This window comes from Ursus americanus, chromosome 11 (genome assembly GCF_024610735.1).
Source record: "Ursus americanus isolate L20-20 chromosome 11, mUrsAme1.1.p, whole genome shotgun sequence".
NCBI lineage: Eukaryota > Metazoa > Chordata > Mammalia > Carnivora > Ursidae > Ursus > Ursus americanus.
The window spans coordinates 17,451,958-17,472,970 of record NC_142137.1 but is presented as its reverse complement, the minus strand read 5'-3'; the positions used below and the strand labels follow the sequence as shown (position 1 = coordinate 17,472,970).

The window sequence follows — 21,013 nt, the reverse complement described above, 5'->3', positions numbered from 1 at the left end:
AAATAATCCCAAGCCATCGTAGCCCTGATTTAAAGCTAATCAGAATCAGTGTTTCCTTTCCTAAATAATCCCTGCATTTTTTTCTTTCTCCACACTGATAGACATAAGGCTGTGTCATTATTTTTAAGCTAAAAACATCTTTTGCTGGACAGTCCCAGCAGAGGCCTCCAGTGGAGTTGGTGACAACAGGACTTCGCATTGGTCTTGCACTTTATAGGCTTTCGGGTACATTATTTCATCTGAGCCTTACTTAAATCCTGTTGGAAAGAGCGAAGTGGTATTATCCACATTCTGCAAAAGAGAACAACTGGGATTTGCAGGTGTCTACTGACTTCTCGGCTGCTCACTCCTAAGTGCAGAGCAGGCACACGGAGGAAGACATTCTGACCGCAGCCCCATTTCCAGTTCCACGAGTACTGCTGCGAGCTGTCGAGCTGTCGCTGGCCCTTGTTCTCTTCTCCCTTCTTATTGTGATACTTGGGATAAAAGCAGAGGGAGAACTCACCGTTCATGGTGATAATGGCCTAGAGTGTGGGAGAAGGTCTAATTCACTGGGCTCTGAAGGAAGCAAAGTTTAGCTCCATATGCTGAATTGATGCTTTTGGTATGTATTTCTTTGGGGGGAGTTCCCTATTCTGGAAAGCTTTTCCATAGATAAGTCTCTGTTCAAATGACAGCTAGAAACTCACTTTTTGAAACCTAAGACTGAACAAACTTACTATATGGAAAGAAGTCACAGGTGTAACCTGGGCTGAATTAAAATAGCGTTTACTGAGCACCCTTTTCCCTGAAGAAGTATCTTGTTTATTATTAACTATTGCTTCTATTATTAACTATTGCCTGGTATTCTGGTCTCGATGTCCCTGAAGGGCTGGGGCTTCTCTAAGAGACTGAAGACTTGCCAAAGTCTAAACGCGTAGGGACCAAGGGTTGGGGAGCAATTCTTTCTTCTTACCTTTTTGGGGGGAACCTTTCTGTTACAAAATGTATGTTTCCAGATGAAGCGTTTCAAATTCCTACTCAGGAACTACCTAGAACTGGATGTTTAGAAACCGTTGTATGAGTCATATGTATAAAGTCACCTTCATAAGTATTTGGCTGGGAGTTGACGGAAAGAATGTAGCATGACGACGGAGAGGAAGTGGTGGGGGAAGGCGATTGGATCTGAAACAAAACATTTGAACAGATGAGGAGGCTAAAATCGAGAGTAATTCCGAGCCGATGCCACTGTGGGGCGCCAAAGTTCTACTCGGCTAAGGCCTGCGGCCGTGGTGCGAGGTGCGAGGACAGAAGTCCTGGAGAACAGATGTACTGGGGGAAGAAAAGAGGGAGGAAGGAGGGAAAGGAAAGGAGGGGTGGGGCTGGGGTGTCCTTTATTCTCCAGATAAACTCGCCGTGGAGATTCCGTTACATAACAAGTCTGTGCGTGGTGGAAGAAGACTTTGTTGGAAGGAAAGAAGGCAGGGTGTGAATGGGGGGAAACGCTTAGAAAAGAAGACAATCCCAGACCACTGAGCTGACCGTTAAGGAACACAGACGCTCCTCTTTGCTTCAGAAATTCTTGGGCTTCTTCCCAAACTGGGGCCACAACCTCTTTTAAAGAGGCATGTAAGGAGGGAGATAGGAGTGGATCTGTTCCCCACAAACACACCGGCTACCCCCGCCCAACTTCCTCGCCCCCCCACCCCTATTCGGGGGCTGCCGCCACCGGGAACCGGGGCTAGCTCTCCTCCAGGGCGCTGCGGGGTTGCCCAACTCCGTCTGCAGCCCCTGAGGACTCCTCAGCCGGGATAAAGGGCGGCCTCCCTCAGCCTGCGAGCGTCCTGGATGCTCAGCCGTCAGCTGCCGGGAGGCGCTGATTTCATTCCCGCGCGGCTTTCGCGGCGGGCGGCGAGGGGCGGAGGGCGGGGGCTGGCGGGGCGGGGTGGGGGCGGGGGGCGGGAGGCTGCGGCGGAGACCCGGGGAGGCTGAACCGCCCGGCCCCGCCTGGGTTTATTACATCCCAGCCACCCGCAAAGGTTAGGAACGCGCATTTAGAGACGGGATAATCCAAGTTTAAATATTAACAGTAAAAGCAGAACCGGTGGAATATTTACCTAGAAACTGAGCAGATCTCCTTTTGCCAAGGGAGAGGAGCGCGGAGGAGGCCCGGCTCCCAGGCCTGCGGCTCTGGAGCGGCGCTTCCCCGCGGTGTCGCCGGGCCGGCCAAGACCCACCTCGGAAGCTTCCTCAGATTGTGGTTAAGGGGGGAGGGCCGCGGACCCCCTCGTTTTGCCAAGTCGATCCGAGTCTGCGGAACTCGGTCCAAATCTTCTGCTTTGTCATATTCTCCCTTTTAAGGGTCTCCCCGACCAACACAAAAGGTGGAGGAAAGTACGTTGGATCAATAGCAAAGATTGTTATTTAGATAACGAATTAATCTCCCTGTTATAATACTTTTATAGTGAACTTTGCACCCCTTCCGTAAGAAAAAGGAATTTAAAGGGAAAAAAAGTCTCAAACAGGATTAAGGTTTTAATTACAATTCCCTATCGAAATAGTATGTTTGATGAGCTGATCTTATCAATTAATAGTAACATTAAAGCTCAAGAAACAGATTCACGGAAAATATGCTTAAGGGCGTCTTTTAAAAGTAATCGCACCCAGGGAACTAGCGGGGCAGTACGCCAACGATGCGGCGTCGAAGCAGGTTTCGGATCCGCGTCTGCTTGGACTAGGCCAGTGCGGGGCGCGCATCTGGGGCTCAGGATGGGGCGGGGGCGGCGGGCCTGGGAGACGCGGCCGCGCGGGTGGGAGGGAAATAATAAATAACAAACGCCTCTTCCAAGCTGAGGCCCACATCAAAGTTGGGGCCCCGCAAGGGCCGTGCAGTTCACTGCGTTTGGGTCAGCGTTATATTCCAGGGGCAAATAAAGTAATTTGAACATGCACCAACAGTTTTCCATAAAATACGAGTTAAAAGAAGTAATAGAACTAATCACTGTCTCCTCAAATCAAGTAGAAAACATTTCAATGCACTAATTAGAGTAATTAGAATAATAAGCCTCTGCCTATATGTGGTAAGACAATGTGTACAAACAACTTTATTTAATGTATACTGGTAATCAGCGATGCGTGCCTGCTTGAATGCTTAGCGCAATAAAACTACCCTCCGTCCGCCCAAACAATCAAATACAAATTAGTTTAATGATTGTGCCTGCTGAATGTCTTAGAAATCCACAGGCAGAGGCGAGTAAATAGAAGCATCCTTGTTTGCGTGCGTCCCCGCCCGGGCTGGCCGCGGGGCCCGGTGAGTGGCCGCGGGCTGGCGCGGCGGGAGCGAGCAGGGGGCCCCGCGCGCCCGGCAGAGCCCGGGCCAGGCGCCAACACCGACCTGCGCCCCACCAGAGCCCCTGCTTCCGTCCCTGGCCGCCTTCCCACCCCTCCGCAGACAGCTGCCCGCCCCCGTGGCCCCGCCGCGCCCCCAACCCCCAAGAGCCCCTGTTCCCCGCCAGGCCTCACCTCCTCCAGAGGCAAAAGGCCGTGTTAGAACTCCCAGCGCCCGACTACGAGGGTTTTAAGAATTGAGTGATTTCCTCCCACCAGGCGACTCTCCCAGGCGCCTTGGAGGGCTAAAGTGGGGGCGGGGGGGAGTCCACCCGCGCCGTGAAAGCCCAGACTGCAGAGGAGAACCCCAGGTCTCCGGTCGTGGGGCGCGGCCCCTCCCCGCTCGCTGCCCGCATCTCTGACTTGGGAGGCTGGGGTGCCCAGAGGGGCTCCCTGGTTCCCTTCGCTGGGGAACTGATGTTCCTCCAGTGTAGATAAAAGAGCGACTTGAGGCCCAGCAGGGAGTGGTCGGTTTCCGAGGGGCTTAGAGGTTCGCTTTCTTCCGTGCTTCAGCACTTGGGGGGCAGATTCTTCGTCACTGGAGGCAGGGAGCTGAGGTCAGCAGCAGCCAGAAGTTTGATGGGTGTGGGCTGGAGGGAACGTGCTTCAGAACTTCGCTTGCCAGCTCTCGGCACCCTTGCTCCACTCCATGCCCCCCTCCCAGTCGCCCCCAAACAAATAAACCAGAAAAGGCCAAATTACTCTACTTCCCCTTTCCTCCCCAGTTTTCCTGCAGCGGGCTCCTCTGCCCTCTTCTCTCGGGACACCTTCTGCGGTTGCCTCTCTCGTGCAGGAAGCAATGTCCTGGGCCCAACTGGGCAGAGTCGAGCGGAAAAGCCGCGCGGACAGAAAGCTCGGAGATGCACTCGCCCCTGGACCCTCGACCCTCAGTCACCTCTGCGCCCCAGCGCTTCTCTACCCGGCCGCACGAGCCCCCAGAGAGGCCCCGCCAACTCCTGCGACTGTAACCAACTTCCCCAGGGGCGGCAGCTGTACCCAAGGCTTCTGCCCTCCTCTCCCTAGCCACCACCTCCATCCTCAGCCTCGGGTGGGCAAACCCACCAATCGTTGACTGACCCCCCCCCAGGGTGTCCCTGGAGAGTAAGAGTGATGGAATAGCTCGCGACGTCGGGGCTGGCGACCCTCCCCCTAAAGATTCGGACGTCGGAGCCGCAGGAGCCGCAGAGTCCCCCGGTCCCTGGCAGACACTGCAGGGCTGTTCAGTGTCCCGGAGCGAGGGCCGGGGTTGGAGGACAGGGAATGCCCGGCTCCTCGCGCCCCTCTCCTCCCTCCGCCGGCAGGCTGGGCGGTGTGGGCCTTCCTTTCAGAGGCCTGGCCTTCCCCGAGGTGGGGGTTCACGGCGGGGCTGGGGCGCCTCCTCTGCGTCCGGGCGCCGGGGAGAAGCCGGCCCGGCAGCACCCTCGCCAGCCTTGGCCAGGCGCTGTAACAACTTTGAAGGAATATTTTGTTAAGGGAGCAAACAAACAAAAAGTTATTAATGTCAAATCATTGTCTCCAGAATCGTGTGCTGTGGAACGTAAAAATTCTTCTGACGGAATGAGATTTCTGAACGGGAAGAGGGAAAGCACTCCCAACCCTTTCCACGAGGATTTGCCTGAACCTTAAAGCCCAGTGATTTACAACGGCTAATTTGTGTTACAAACCCCGCAAGAAACTTTTTCTTTCTTTCCACTCTCCTGCCAAACTCTGGCCATATTTTTGTGTGTGTGGCTATGCCCCCCCCCCTTAAACAACAAACCCGGAGGAAACACTGGTAGGAGGGAAAATAGATGCCCCAAATCAAAAAGGATGTAGATTCGAACGTACTCCACAGCGAGATTTCCTATTGCCGTCGTTCTGCACGCCGAGAGTTAACCGTACACAATTTATAACAATCAAAATCCCCTCCATATTGCTCAGATGGGGTCCTAGTGCTCCCCTGTCTTTCTAAAATCAGTGACAAGTGAGTCTTTGTGGGGCATTTATTTCCTTCTTTTTTCTAGATGACAGCTCCCCATTCTGAGAGCAGAGAGCTGTTTGCCGCCAGCTACAGCCCACTCCAGAGCCCAGGCTCTTCACGGACGAATCGCATATGGAAGTTTTTGCCCCCCTCCCCCCAAATCCCAGACAAAGAGCTATAAAAACTCAGAAAGACGTGAAAGGAATAAACTTTAAGATATAGATGCACTTTTACTGGTGTATTAAATAACATTTCAGACATTTTTTAAAAAAAAGAAATACATCTTCATGTTATCAACAACCAGAATTCTAACAATAAGAGGCCAGGGTTGTTTTGATGGGATATGATATTGTTTCTAAAACCTCTAACAGCTAAGCCAAGCAGAGTTGTTATTAAGGTAAAGGGAAAGTACTACGTGATAAAGTTAATTAACTTTTTTTTTCTTAAAAAATAAAGGAGGAAACGTATTTCCTAGCTTCCCACAAAACACAAGAACAATGTGAAAATATTCTGATTGTTTATCTCCATAACCGAGTGAAGTCTTTAAGAAAACTAAAAGCCATTTTCTGGCACTCCTGTACCCCCCTCTAGATAAGGAAGCATTGAAATAACTCTGGCCCAAGTTCTACCAAGGTGGGCAAGTTTATTCCTTGATTTTCCAGCAAAGTGGCAAGCCCCTGCCACTTTTGCATTATCTCTTGTACTGAATCAAGCGGTGAGAATAGGTACCAAGAGCCCTAGTTCTCTCCTACCACCATCTGCCCCCTGTTAAGAGATTATGCGTCACTGAAAAAAAGTAAACTTTCCTGAATAGGGATAATGTTGGTATAAAATTTAGCTGAACATCCCATTTAGTCCTATTGTCAAGATTCATTGCTAGTACCTCCAGATGCATTTTTCATGTTAAATAGACACTGTCCCTTTTGCCTTACTGAAATATACAAGCAGACCCAAAGAAACACTTTTACCTTTGACCCTCCCTTCACCATCCGTCTTTCTTTTTCGGTTAAAAGCTCCGTTCTTTAGCTCATTCTTTAACTTGTCTAGGAATTCAATAGAATCTAGAACACAGTTCTATAAACTGATTGAAAAATCAACAAAGACAAATCACAGAAGCCAGTGACAAAACGATAATTCCTCTCACCCAGCACCCCAGCACTACCCAAGCTGCTTCCACAGTAAGGCAAGTGAAAGGCAAGAGAAGGCAGCCTGGAGACAGACAGGCACAGGTACCAAAGCACTCACATGCCATTTCCCCCCATTGTTGCGGTTGCACCTCTTTATTAGTTGCTCCTGGAGAAATCAGAAGATAAGAGAGATGAGTGCCTTTATTAAAGCCATTTCATCAGAAAATCTTGCCAACCAGTGTGTGGCTTCCCTGAAGGAGCAGGAGGTGAGGAAGAGTGCTTTTGTGGCTGCCATCTCAAATATACAGGAGGTAACTTCATGGGAACCGAGAATGTCTACAAGTGCCAAGCACAATATTATTTGTGGCCATTCCCTCTGTCTGACCTTCACCTAACTCTCCCACATGATCGTTTCTCCCCCATCTTACACCATAAATTTTAAAAAGTGACATATTTTGAGGAAACACAGGAGCTCTTTCAGGATGGCCGTATTCTGCATTATTGTCTTTGGGGGAAAGAAAGGGTTTGTCATTGTGGCTGGCCAGCATCTTAAGGATGACTGCCCCACAAATTTCTCCCCGTGGCAGTGATGGAGTTTTTCCCTTTAGCATGTAATACATTCCCCAAACCGGCATTGAAACTGCCTGAGTAGCTTTAGAATCTGAACGGCAAGCATGGGTCAAAACCATGGCGTGTCCGTTTAACACGTGATGGTTTCCAGTCAGTAGCCCCTGTGGCTAAGAACAAAAACTGCCTTCTCAAGGTCCACTAAAATGCCCTGCAGAGGGCAGATGCTGCTTGTTTTCTGCCTACAATGGAGGAGGATATTGACCCAGAACTCAAATCTATACCCAGCTTAAACATTTTACCCATCAGCATGTCTGCGGTCACAAAACACTTCTTCTTTCTGTCACTTCTCGTTCAGACTATTGATAAGATCATTTGGCTGAATCTGTTTGGGACCTGTGTAATATTGACTAGGAGTTAGAAAAGATGATCAGATGTAATAAGCCCAGAAACTGCCTTTCAAAATGGACATTTATACTTAAACCAGTGTTCCAAGGAGGACTTTAAATACATCAGCAAACTCATAAACTAACCCAACACTGCTTGGATGTTGTACTAACCTTAAACTGACTTTGGTAAGTATAATGTTCCCTCTAAGAATCTCTGAAACAATCTGTGATGAGCGTCACAGCCTTGAGTGTCTTCCATACGTTCTTTTCTTTTTTCTCGCCCTGTTTTAGAGCCTATTTGCTTGCCTGGAGAGAAACAGACACTATTGTATAAACCACTGCAAAATCCATTTCTTCCCCTGTAAACCTAACAGGAATAATACACGGGACTTACTTGGTAAACACACATCTTGTATATTGTCAGAATTACTCTTTGTTGAAAGATATTTGTTAATTATTAAAAAGAATAACACCCTTAACTAAGCTTTGCTTTTTTAGATCCCAAATTATGTGAGGACATGTGGGTAAAGATTAAAGTCCACCTAGTTCCACTGATGCTCTCCAAAAAAAAAAAGCACAATCAGTTAAGGGAAAGGTAACCTGGAAAGAAGATGTAGGGAAATCTGCATTTATTTAAAGGGGACAAACATCTCTTTGTCGGACCATGAAATGGCAAAACAAATGGAAGCTCAAACCCATTGGCCACTTCCATTTAATGCTATAGGTGTAGTGACTGAAAGGGCTGGGACTGATAGTTTTTTACAAAGAAAAGTGAATTAGGATCAGAACAGTAGTCTCTCTTTAAAAAAAAAAAAGCTCTGAAAGTTATAAACATGAAACCTGGCAGTATACGCATAAAATTTATTCCAAAACTTTATGAAGTATAAAGGAAGGGAAGTATTTTACACACAACTCAACTCAGTCAGTATAAGGTCTAGGGTTTTCTCCCCCCTTAAAACTTGGCACTATCTTTAAAAATAAAATAAAGATATTTCAATAATTAGAACAAACTATGAAGGTATTGTGCATTTCTGTTTTATGTAGATAATAAAATATTACTTTAACATAAATATATAAGGATCTCTGCGTTTTTATTTTCCCCACAAGCACAACCAAATGTACCAAAACAAAGTATTCTTAAAGAGACTGAACAAAAAAAATTACATCCCATATAGATTTTGCTCATCTACTCATTTAAAGCTACAGAAAAACAGTTTCCAGAACCTTTTTGCTTTAAAAGAAATAAATATACATTGAGGCAGGCCACTTAAAAAATGATATGAAAATATTTCCCTGGGTAGCATTAAAAAAAAAAGAAAAATAGACAAAGAAACATTTAAACTATTTCTGCATTTCAAAAGACAGATATTAAACATATATACATAGTGGTAAGGTTCAGTGGTAACTTTCATCTTAGTAAACCTAGGAGAGTCAGAGGAGCTCTAGACACATCCCCTGAACTCCAGCATCTGACCTTACCCACTTGGTAATAAGAATCTGAAAATTCATTTCCTCCCTTTACCATTGGCTATTTGCCCTGCTCTGGATTGCTTCACTGAAGGCCAGTCCCCACACCTCAGGACCAAGCAACGTGAGGCAGCCCAAGCAGCAGCTCCGTGCCCATCTCCTTGTGACATTCGTTGGGGGAAATGAAATACAGGCAAATAAATATGCCCATTATAAGTCATCATTTATCTTGCAAAAACACTGAAAATGAAACAATCACAGGTGTTTGAAAAGACAATATAAAGCATATTTCCTAACACCTTAACTACTGAGTGCAATGCTAATCTGATGCTGAACCATCATTTTATGGTCTTGAGAATTTAATTTTTTAAAATAAAAATTTGCCTAGTGCTTAACCAGAAAAAAAAAAAGCCCCAAACTTTTCAGATTACTAAAAAGTGTTTTCCCTTTGAGCGCCCTTTTGTGCTGATTATTTTTAAATATTTTAACTGATCACAGTTTAATGGTATTTATTTTCAATGCAGTTAGAAGTTTTTCACCTACACTTCCCAGTAGAGTCTTTTGTTATGGGAGTTAACCATTTTCCATCAAGATAAGGTAAAGACGCACTTAAAACTACTAACAAAGGGAGAAAAGGAAGATAGAAAATAGCATTTTTTTTTTCCCCAGTTCATTTGGCTTCCTTAGTGAAAGAGGGGGAAACACTGTCCAGGTCAAACTGGTATTTTCTGTAATAAATTATAAGGGAAGAGGGTGTGGGACCTTAAATATGATTTGATAAACAAATGAGCTAATGAAGACAAAACCAGTCTAGAGTGGAGATATTCTCTGTATGCATGTGGGTATTTGTGTGGTAAGAAACAATCTATGCATACACCATTAAGTTCCCAGATTATTTTCTTTATGTTAAAAAAAAAGCTATTAGAGGAACAAAGTTTAACTGCTGTTGTCAGCACAAATAATTCCTCATAATTAAGTTATTAAAACTGAAGGCAGAGAACTATACAGGGGTTTCTGAAGATATATATTTCCCTAGTTCTCTTCAAAGTGCCACTTTCTGTTGGACAACTCTGGAAATATATTTAACCTCCACATTTCCTCTGAGCTCTTTCACAATGGGCCCGCCTGATAAAATGAAGCAATCAGTCACTCACTATCGATTTTTCTTTTTCTCCCCTCCAAACCTCCCCCAGAAACACTGCCTGAAAATGAAGTTTACTTTGTGGCTGGTAACAAAAACCAATGCTTGACTCATTTTCCAAACTGGATTCTTGCCTTGGATAAAGTGGATAGACTGTGCACGTTTCCTGAAAGCAGAGAATGATTTATTTTGTATGAAGCCAATCGTTTTTGCTTTGGTAAAAGAAGCAAATAGATGTTACACCAATGTTGGGGTTGGGGAGGGGGACGGAAGGTAGCCAAAGTTCACAAACAGTAAGAAGAACAAGGGGCAACACGAGAACGTTGGAAATGGAGAGTAGCCAAGAGCTGGCTTCAACTCTCTCTGCTGAATAAAACAAAACAAAACCAAACCCAGCAATTTCAAAATTAACGGTGGGAGAAAGAAAAATATGTTCATGAATTTGTTCATGTAAACTTCAATTTTCTTGCAGTGCAAATTTATGTGGTTAAATTGTGACTACATCAAAGAACATGTGTAATTTTCCCTCTTTCCTGATGAGGATCCACATTAAATCAACACAGCAGCATGTGCCAACTCCGAGCATCAGGAAGCTGTTTTGTGTTTATCACGGTTTGGTGGATTTTTTTTTTCTTTTTGGTAATTTATTTAGTTTTGCCAGGTATTTAACTCAGTGCTTGCCATCTCTCTTTCTCTCTCTCTCTCTCTCTCTCTCTCTCTCGCTCTTTCTCTCTCTCTCTCTATTACACACTCTCTCCTCACTCTCTCTATGAGACACTCCGCTCCATTGCCTGGGTACTAGCCTGTAAAGGTCAAAACACATCATTACACCTGCTACCATTTAAAGGATAGTCCAGTGCCTTAGTTGCTTTCCTTATTATTATTTTTTTTCTTTTTAAGGGACGGGGAAATAATAATTAAAATAAAAGAACAATCAGAAGTTAGAGAGGGAACAGGGGGCCGGGAAAGGGCCGTGGACCGTAGGGGAGGGGGAGCCCCGCGCTCTGCCCCTCCCCCCGCTCGAGTTCACTGGACGGGCGTCTGCACCCCGTGGTGTGGTGGCGTGTCCCTACTCCCCCCGTACACATCCTCGGCGCCCGGCAGAGTCCCTCCGGGAGGGGTCATCCTTTTCTCTTTCTGTCTCCTGTTACAAAACCAAACTCTCACCACCTCCTTCTCCAGCTGTAAGCTGTCCGCGAGGGAGGTGATCTCCTGGGCCGAGGGCTTGGGGCATTTGAGGAAATGGCTCTCCAGAGCCCCCTTGACGCTCACCTCGATGGAGGTCCGCTTTTTCCTCTTGCGCCCCTGCGCTGCGATCTTGTCTATGCTCGTGGGGCTGCCCGAGGACGAGTCCGCCTCCTCCAACCACTTGTTCAACAAAGGCTTCAGCTTGCACATGTTCTTGAAGCTCAGCTGCAGGGCCTCAAACCTGCAGATGGTGGTCTGCGAGAACACGTTGCCGTACAGGGTGCCTAGCGCCAGCCCCACGTCCGCTTGGGTAAATCCCAGTTTGATCCGGCGCTGCTTGAACTGCTTGGCGAACTGCTCCAGGTCATCCGAGGTCGGCGTGTCCTCGTCCGAGTGCGGGTCGTGGTGCGCGCCGGGGTGGCCAGGCGGGCCCTGCGGGGGCGGTGGGGGCGGCGGCTGCTGGTGCGGGTGCGAGTGCGGGTGAGGGTGGTGGTCTGCGTGGTGCGGCTCGTCGTGCGCGTCCCGCAGGCCGTGGTGGTGCAGCCCCGCCGGCTGCCCGCCGGCGCCCAGCATGCCGTTCACCGTGAAGCTGGGCTGCGAGTAGAGCAAGCCGCCGTTGGACGCTCCCATGGAGGGCGGGAGGTGCGCTGCAGCCGCGGCGCTCCGCCATGCCCCGGGCCCCGGGTGGTGGTTGGCGGCGTGGTGCACCAGATGCGGCGGCCGCTGCTGTTGCTGCTGCTGTTGTTGTTGCTGCTGCTGCTGTTGCTGCTGCTGTTGCTGCTGCTGGTGCTGCTGCTGCAGGGCGCCTGGCCCATGCAGCTCGTCGCCGCGGCCGCCCTGCTGTACCACCACCGAAGGCTTGATGTCCGGCTGGCCCAGGGGGCTGGTGGACCACGGGGAGCCGTCGCCGCCGCCCCCGCCGCCGCCCCCGCCCCCGCCGCCGCCGCCCCCGCCCCCGCCGCCGCCGCCGTGGGACAGCGCGGTGATCCACTGGTGAGCGTGGCTGAGCGGGTGCCCGTTGCTCTGCAGCGCGCCGTAGTCGCCCTGCACCAGGCTCTGAGCCTCGCGGTAGCCCCCCGCGCCCTGCTGCATGCCGCCCGGCGGCTCGGCGTGCACGATGGAGGCGCTGGAGGTGAGCAGGCTGTAGTGGTTAGACGCTGCGGTCGCCATGACTCTCGGAGCCGGACTGAGCGCTCCGGTTAAAGGAGCCGCGCATTTGACAGTTACTTTTTCGCCTCGGGCTCCTCTGCTCGCTCGCTCTCTTTCTCTCTCCTCTCTCTCTCCCCCGGCGGGCAGCTCCGACGCCCGCTCCGACGCCTTCTGTTGCTGCTCCTGCTATTACTGCTGCTGCCGCCGCCGCCTCCCGCCCGCCCTCGCTCTCTTTCTCCTCCTCTCCCTCCTTCTTGCTCTCGCTCACTCTCTGACTAGCTCCGCGCTCCCCCCTCTCCCTGCTCTCTCCAGCTCTCTCCCGCTCTCTTGGCAGCGCCAGCTCGCAGCGGCACGCGCCTGGGCCCCGCCCCCTCCGCCCCCTCCCATTGGCTCCGCGCCCTTTGATTTACGTGGATACCGCTAGCAACCTCCCAGGCCGGCGCCACTGATTGGCGTAGAGGTGCCCCCTCCTCCTCCCCCCCCCGCCCCGGGCGCAGAGTCCTCTCAGCCCTCCTCCAGTCCCCCCTCTCCACCCAATTCAGATTCTCTTAGTTCTCACCACCCTAGCTCCCCAACCCCGGGGCTCCTCCGCCCCTCTTGGATGGGCCCCGCCCCCCATCTGTCTCCCTAGCAGACAAGCTGGGCGCGGGGGGGGGGGGTGGGTGGGTTGGGGTGGTGGGGGCTGGCGTGGCGGGGGTGTTGGTGGTGGGGCGGCCTCAGCCCTGTTTCGACCACAGCCACTTGGAAGACTTGGGTGTGGGGGGGGTGGCGGGGGTGCGTGTAGGTCTACCTTCTCTTCCTATTAGGGCTGCGGTGGGGGGGTGAAGGAAAGAGAAAAAGAAAGGCTGAGTTGAGCAGAGCCAGGGGTAGTCCCATTTTTATTCACCTTGGGACACACACACGCACACGCACACACCAGCGTTTCTTAAACCTAGAGCCAGAAGCCAGACTTGTGCCCCTGTTGAAGTCTCCTCCCCCGCCCCACGGCTAGAATTTCAATGTCCAAGTGCTCCAAGATGTGCCGACACTTTTGCCCCAAATAAAGGTCCTCTTCTTCCCCCTCCAACCCGCTGCTAGCGAAGGCTCTCTTCCCTTTAGGTTCCAGGCCCAGTTGTCTCCCAGCCCCTGAGCGAGGACCCCATGAGAGGCTGGCTCAGCCTAAGCTCGTCCACTAGTGAGAAACTCCTGTAAAGGCGCGGAACTGCCTGCTCTGACAGCGCAGCGGCCTGGACTGAAAACAAAACAAAACTGAGAAAGTCTCTGTTAAGATTCACACACTGGGGCGCGCGCACACTTTTTGGTTTAGAACACCAGGAGCCTGGGCGGGCGGACCTTTGCCTTGTGCCAGGCTACAGGAGTGCAGGCAAGAGGTGCGCAGCCTCCGGGTGCGGTGGAGGCGCGGAGGGCCGCTCTGGGAAGCCGAGACGCGGGGCTGCGGGCGCGCTTCCCTGAGCGGCTAGCGTTTTTCGATGCAACTTTTCCGTTAGCTGCTTCGAAACGGAGGAAGGGTGTGAGAAGGCAAATGGGCTGATGGCTAGGGGAATCTTCCTAATTAGTAACTTCTACCGGCGGCCGCGGGTGGGGCTGGTCTAACTCAGCTCTCAGGCGCTTGCTAGCGAAGCTCCCTGCTTAGCCTTCAGCCATGAGCTCCACAGCAAGACTGCGGGACCGCACGCCGGCGGCGCCGCTCTACCGAGCGCCAGCGCGTCGCGCGGTCAGTTCCCTAGCCTCCTGGAGCAGGTGCCTGCCGCGGGTTTAGGAGCCTGCGAGCCGGGTAGGAGAGACTCAGGAGCGGACCCAGGCTGGCGCAGCGGGACCACCACGAAGGGCCAAGCGAAGGGCGCGGATACCACGAAGAGAATCAAAAGTTGCTGCCGGGAAGAGAAAAAAAAGACCCCAGGGAAAGTGAATCGTGTCCCCACCTCTCACCCTTGGCCCTGAGCGTTGTAGCGCTGGCGCTGCCGGTGGTCTTGTGTTTGTGAAGGAAGCCAAAACAACGCTCAGGGGGAGCACTTTGGGGCCTCCGAGAATCTTAATCTAGACAGCGAAGTGGAGCGGGCCAGAGAATTCATCACGACTAACGAGGAACGAGCTCTTCGGGGAGTGGCTGAGTTGTTTATAAATCACCACGTTGAGCACCCGCCTGAGCAAGACGCTTTGGCTGAGAATTTCCACGTGCCCTGTGTTTATGAGTGTGTGTGTGGGAGAGAGAAAAATGGTTAGGGGAGGGGCGAGCCCACAGGCCGCCAACCGGACGGACCTGCATCCCCCCACGCGCGCACCCGCGCGGCGAGGCGAGGACACACACCGAGTGGCGCTCGGTTCCAGCGCAAGCGCGGAGCCACTCCGGCCCCGCGCCTGGGAGCTGTTAGGAATCCCGTAACTTTGCCCGGCTAGGAAAAAATGAAAAAGTCCTAGCCTCAGAGCGCGCAGACTCGGCAGCTGGCGCCTAAGGCTCCTCGACTGGGAGCGGAGGGGCTGGGCGGCGGGCAGGACCGCCTCCTCGCGACGCCGGCCCGGAGTTCCCCGCGCCGGGCGCGCGGCTCTCCTGGGGCTTTGGGAGCGCACGGGCTGCGTGCCAGCCGCGTCCGGTCCAGGCCTGCCTCTCCCCTCTGCCCCACCCCACCCCACCCCCGCCCTTCGGCTCGGAGAACTCAGAGATCCCCAAATAGAAGAATCCAGCAGCCGCCGGGAAGGGCCATGTCAGGATACTCAGCAGCTCACCCCCGCCTTCCCCCTTCCAGGGCAGGTGTCTGCTTTCTGGATTTGATTTCGCATTTCTGAAGGGACAAGACCCTTTACAGCCCTTGGGGTGATACAGTCGAGGGAAGAAAAGGGTTTGCAGACGCCTCTCTGAGAGAACCGAGGCGGCTGGGCTCCGAGTCAATTTAAAAGTATCCCCCACCTTCCTCTTCTTCTGTCCCCTCCCCCCAACCCTGGGCAAAGGGATCTGGGTCGGGGGGGGGGTGCGCCGGCAAGAATATGCTGCACGTGTACATCAAAACTTCCTGTCTGCAACGGGACTTCACTGGCGATTACCACTCAGATCCATCCCACGTTGAGGTTCCGGGTCTCTACTCCACCCCACCCGCCCCCACCTCATTTCGCTGGCAGGCGCTGGCTCCAAAATGTTCCCAACAGGGTAACCCGGGTAGTTCTATCGGATTAATACACCCAATAAATCCCCGGGAGTACACAAAGCAGTGCCCAACCCCCGGGCCTCAGCCTCTGCACCCCACCCCCAACCTCGGAGCCGGGCCAATCGCCGGGCGGGCAGGGCTGGGCGCGCACTAGGGCTCTGTGTACCACCTCCCCCCGCGCTTCCCCCGCCTCCCCGCTTGTCGCCGGAGGCCCGGTTGGCGCGAACGCCGGGTCCTGGGTAGCCTCAGCTTCCTGTCTGCCTCCCGGCGCGACTCCTCCCTGGGGCTCTGGGAACCCAGACTCTCGGGGGTTCAGCTCCAGATGGGGGCTTCTCCGTCTTCTCTTCCCTCCTCCCACAGTCGCGGGCTCCTTTCTTTGCGGCTGACCCCGCCAGGGCAGAGACTGCAGGTCTGCCTGCCTTTCTCCAACCCGCATAAAAGCACGTTGAAGGTGTCTCGGGGAGACACCTCCAGGTTTTGATTCAGCTCATTCCCTTTCACTGTTCAAAGCAGCTGTTCAAATACAGAGGCTGCTTACGTTGACGTGGAGAGGATTTCAAACAACCCTAAAATGCTTTGAACTGACAAGGTGTCTTGATATCTCCCTCACTCCAGTACGGCTCTCCGAGATCACTCTCTAGGACAATGGCTGAGCAAGCTCTTCCTGCGGACCTCGCTGCCTGGGGGCGGCTGCAGGGTCCCCTGGGCCCATTCCGCGAGAACAGGCTTGAGGCACCCTAAGAAGAGACGCTGGCAAGGGCGTTAGCCCATGCCCTTCCCCTAGGTCCCAGGAAGGGCTGTGCTCTTTCGGCATCCCGACCTGGACTGGTTTGAAGAAGTGGTGCGGACTCCCTCCTGTCTGGGTGCATTGCGAAGAGAGGAAACAACTCAACGTACACGAACTAAACCGAGGAGACCTATATTTTATCTCCACATTGTCACACTCCTCGAAAGAGTGAGCTGGGCCTGGCACCTTAACCCATGGCCCCCAAAGTCTTCACTTGAATAACAGTAATGGTATCAATCTACACACTCTAACATGAACATAATTTATTAACTCATTCATCTACTAAACATACTCACACTATATGTTAAATATCATTGATTTATTTCTATGTACCAGGACATGGCAGAAAAACCACCATACTCATTCCCCATACGTTGTGCTGAAAGGACACAGTTATTAAAATAGAGATGAGATGGTATTCATTTGATAGATCTTAATGTATTTCTTATTTATGTAGTCCCATGGTAATAGAAACCAGGAAACAAAGGGAAATTTCTTAGAAGGTGGCAACTGGCTTAAACTTCGATAAAACTGTCTACTGGTGTTTCCTTTTTAGTGTATCGACCTTGCAGGAGGATTGTTTTAATCCCTTCTTTTCCCACTCCTCCTCCTCCCCCCTTCCTACTTCTCTACTTCTTCCCTTCCCCCCTTCCTCCTCCCTTGTCCCAGTCATTCATTCCTGCCCTTTCTGCTGTCCTGCTAGCCCCCAGATGATGTTTTATTTGGTGGCTAGCTCCCCCACATTTGAATGGAACTTCTTTGCTAAGGGCCTACAGAATGTCAAAACTGAGGTTCCCACTTCAGAGCGGCAGCTCTAAACAGCCAATCCACACAAAGAGGCAGCTGGCTGCTTTAATGAAAACCTCCTGAAAGCTTCAAGAACTGCAGTCTTGGGGATGAATTTATTAGGAGCATGGAAAATGCATTTTCAAGGTGCTGGTTCTTATGAGAGACATAAACATTTAACTTCTTTAAAAAACAACAGAAATTAATATCTTTATGTAGCATCACGTCTCCCCATATTTAAAAAATTCTCCTACAGATTTATATAAATTACTGTCTATACATGTATTGTGCCTCTATCTCTATGTCATAAATGGTCTTGAAAAAGGAAAAGTTTTCTAAAAGTTGAAACTTCCATTCTTCATATGCTTGGCAACTCTGTGTTTGTCCACGCCTCACATACAGATGATTCTATTTTATCTTCACTACTGTGTAAACCAGTGAGATGTAATGTTCTAAGTTCAGTATTTGAAATGAAATTATTTGAATTCATGGATATTAATCTCTTCCCCCTTTACTTCCAGTTCTGAATCTTGTCATTAAAAATGATCCCCCCTTTGTAGTCCGCAAGTGAATATTTTATAGACAGGCACGGTTTGAAGACTTCTAAAACCACATCACCCAGGCAGTCTAGCTGTTTCAGGGATTACTTTGAGTAATTTATCAAAGGAAGCCTGCTAAATTTTGAGTGGTGAATATGAGGCCTTACAGGGGAGAAAGCATAAAGGACACATTCCATCAGTGTGCAAGATAAATTCTATTTGGAGTTAATACAGCTTGTTTATATTGAAATATCAGGAACAGAACAGGAGGCAATTGGTGGCTCCTAGTTCCCTTCCTGAAATTTCGTTTCTAAAGGGCTAACTAATGACTTCCTAGCAATGGAGCCGGAGGGTGCCCCCCCCTTAAAGCAGGTGGATGGCTCTTACCAGGAGGGAATGACAACTCTTTGATAAGTTAAAGGCATTTCAACACAAACCTCCTTAACTCTAAAGCATTTGAAAATGTAGCTCTTGCCGCAGTCAGTTCCCTTTCTTGTGCTCAGGAGTAATTTGAGAAGCGGAAGGCAAGGGGCGAGAGCACGAGCACACACCTGCGCCCCGGCGCAGGGGACGAGCGACCTCATCTATTTCGCTGGTGCGGTGTCCAACAGCCAGGGCTGGGTTTCAATCGCTGGGAGAAACAAGGCTGCATTTGATTGAGGTTTGACTTCGGTTTTCTTATTCTGGCTGCACAGATCAGGAATGCAAATCCCTTCTAAAGTGTACGAATGCACTTGACAATTGTGTTGTTAGTGTCCGGGGGACCGCATCCAGCAGGGGAGGGATGATGCACGGGAGCGAAGTTTTTCTTAAGGGCAGTTAACCACAGCGGTAACAGCTGTGGGCCAGGGCTTTCTCCTAGGTTTCTGACTTTTTAAGTCTGTCATTCTAGGCATCTCTGGACTTAACAAAGTTAGGGATGACTATTTTTTTTTAAAGGCAGATTTCCAGAATGTGGGTCCCGGTGATGTGAAGTGTAGCATCGTCCGGGAGACGACGCAGAAAGAGGAAGCTTTAGGCAGATGGGAGCAATGAGAACAGCTCACTCCTCATGTCTTCCTTGGAGTTTTCGATGGCAATCTAGGGCAGCCGGGTCCCAGCATTAAATGCAAAATAGGAAAACAGGACACGGCCGAGTCACAGGCCTGATCATATTAACGCCCTAGGTCAGAGGGAGAGAATAATGAATAGGCGCGGAGCTCAGTTCGTGGAAGGGAACCTAATTAACCTTGGGAGAGATCATGCCCAGGATCGTGGTTTAGGATGCTTATATTTACGTGAATGTGAGTGTGTGCAGGTGGGTGGGGGAGGGAGGGAGTAGTCTGCTTTGTGCATTATACTAATAATTGCTTTTAATCCCGAAAAAAGCTGGAGTTTGTTCTACTCCGGACCATCCAACCACTCACAGAATCCCGCGGAGAAGGCCCGTGGGAGCGCCCGAGCCCTGCCAGGAGGTTCTGTGTCTCGGCCTCCGCCTGCGTGGGGGATCAGCCCTGGTAGGGAGAAGGGGCTGCGGCGTCCCCGCGCCCTGGCCTGACCTCGGGAGGGACTGCAAGGGAACAGAGCGGGATGGGGGTGGGGGCGTTCCCTGCCACTGAGCCACTGAGCTCCTAGGCAGGTCCTGGCTGCGATCCGGTGGAGGAAGACGAGGGCGAGAAGCGGGAGGCCGGGCCATTGTCCAGGGAGGGCGCATTTTTGTCCGGATGCTGCTGGTTGCTATAGCGAGGAGGGAAATCCAAACAGAAGGGCTCAGTTCGCCTTCTGCGGGCCTGGGAGCAGCGTTCTCTCCTCTCAGCCAAAATAAAAGTGCCGCCCGGGGCCTGGCACCCTTTCCCGGGAGAGCTGACCGCAGGCTCAAGGAGAGGGGCCCGAAGGATCCGGGGACCGAGCGAGGGGAGGGGGTATCCAGCCCCGCAGGGAACGGCCAAGCAGGTTACTGCTGGAGCGGACGGAATGCACCAGCCACAACTCTCTCTCTCTCTCTCTCTCTCTCTCTCTCTCTCTCTCTCTCTCTCCCCCTCCTCCTCCTCTCTCCCTCTCCCTGTCCTTCCCCTCCCTCTCTCCTCGATCGCACCCGAGGTGACGTCTTTTATTTAGGCAAAACCTCACCACCTCAAACTCCTGTGACTTTCCCAGTGAGCGAAACCCCCTCTTCTCCGGGGCCGCTGGCCGTGTTTGGGCGTTGGGAGCGCCGTCGGAGGAGAGCGCCCTGCGCGCCGCATGACGCTGTACCGGGAAGGAGCGACAATACCAGCGGCAGAAAGACCTGTTTGTTACAAGTTGAAAAATCACTCAAAGGGAAATTTCGCTAGAAAGGCGGGCGGATGAGAAAATTTTCACATTTAAAAAAGACTTTTATTTTGCAGTAGTGTGTGTGGTTTTTTTTTTTTTTTAATGTCTTGCTATTCAACTTTGAAAACTGTGTGGAGGAAAGGTTACAATACAGCCTCTTTACGGCTTATAATTTCTCCCAACAGTATAGCTCAGAATAGCTAGAGGAAGACAGCAATATTTAATTAATTGTGAGATGTCATCTGTAGAAAATTTTGAGTTGGTATTTTTAAAATGGAGGATATTAATTTACTCTAGGTCACGTAAAAAGTTAGGATATTATTTGTGGGGACAAATTATCCACACCAGAAGGGGACAGGATAGTAGGACTTTAAAAAATTAATTCTCTTACTCTCCTGTGACTTTTAAATTCCTTCTCTCCTCACTTCCTCCTTTCTCCTTCTTTCTTTTATTTCTTTTTCTGTCTCTCCTCTCTCTGTGTCTGTCTTTTGCCTAGAAGCTGCCTGAAAACTAGAGAGAGAACACTTTTATTTGATCAGAGGAAGCCATTTGAAAGGAATAGTCAAGAGCTTTTTTCTCCCTCCTCCACTTAAAATATATCCTTCCCTTCCCAGTGACAAGTCCCTTAAAAAAAAAAACAAACAGTTCACACAACTTTGTAAGAAGTTCCTTAATTCATAATAACATTCACATTTTAAAAAATGCTTGAAAGAAATCATGTTAATGAAGAGAACATTTGCAGTAATTTGGTGATAATTATCAGAATCGCCACATATTCGCAGAGGCTTGAACAATACGTGTTCGGAGAAAAGCAAAACACATTATTTTAATAGTCTGATATGCAAACTATGGACCGTTCAATTATGTGGCTTAATAATGCATACATGATGTGATCTTGTTATTGGGATGGGAAGGTCTGCGGTGAGTCACTCCTAAGACCAAGTGTGCTTTCACATCCAGTAAAATCCATTGCCATGGATCAGGGGCCCCTGCCAAACTGCATTTAAGAGAATAAAAATTAATGACTGAGAATTTGAGCGTTAAATTAACATTAATTATATGACCTGCATGCTGGAAAGATTAAATTTCTTACGCCCTAATTAGATAACGTCTCC

The 21,013-nt window shown here is 50.4% G+C and overlaps 1 protein-coding gene across 1 annotated transcript; it reads right to left on the bottom strand.

The window, feature by feature from the left end:
- Positions 1–8,309: 8,309 nt before the first annotated feature.
- On the bottom strand, positions 8,310–12,424 carry POU3F2 (POU class 3 homeobox 2). The gene has a single exon (XM_045807091.2). The coding sequence runs from the start codon at positions 12,373–12,375 to the stop codon at positions 11,044–11,046; it is 1,332 nt and encodes a 443-aa protein (XP_045663047.1). The 5' UTR covers positions 12,376–12,424; the 3' UTR covers positions 8,310–11,043.
- Between the last annotated feature and the right edge of the window lie 8,589 nt (positions 12,425–21,013).

Excerpts from the sequence above, each read along its gene's own strand:
- POU3F2 (XM_045807091.2), bottom strand. The coding sequence starts at position 12,375 with ATGGCGACCGCAGCGTCTAACCACTACAGCCTGCTCACCTCCAGCGCC.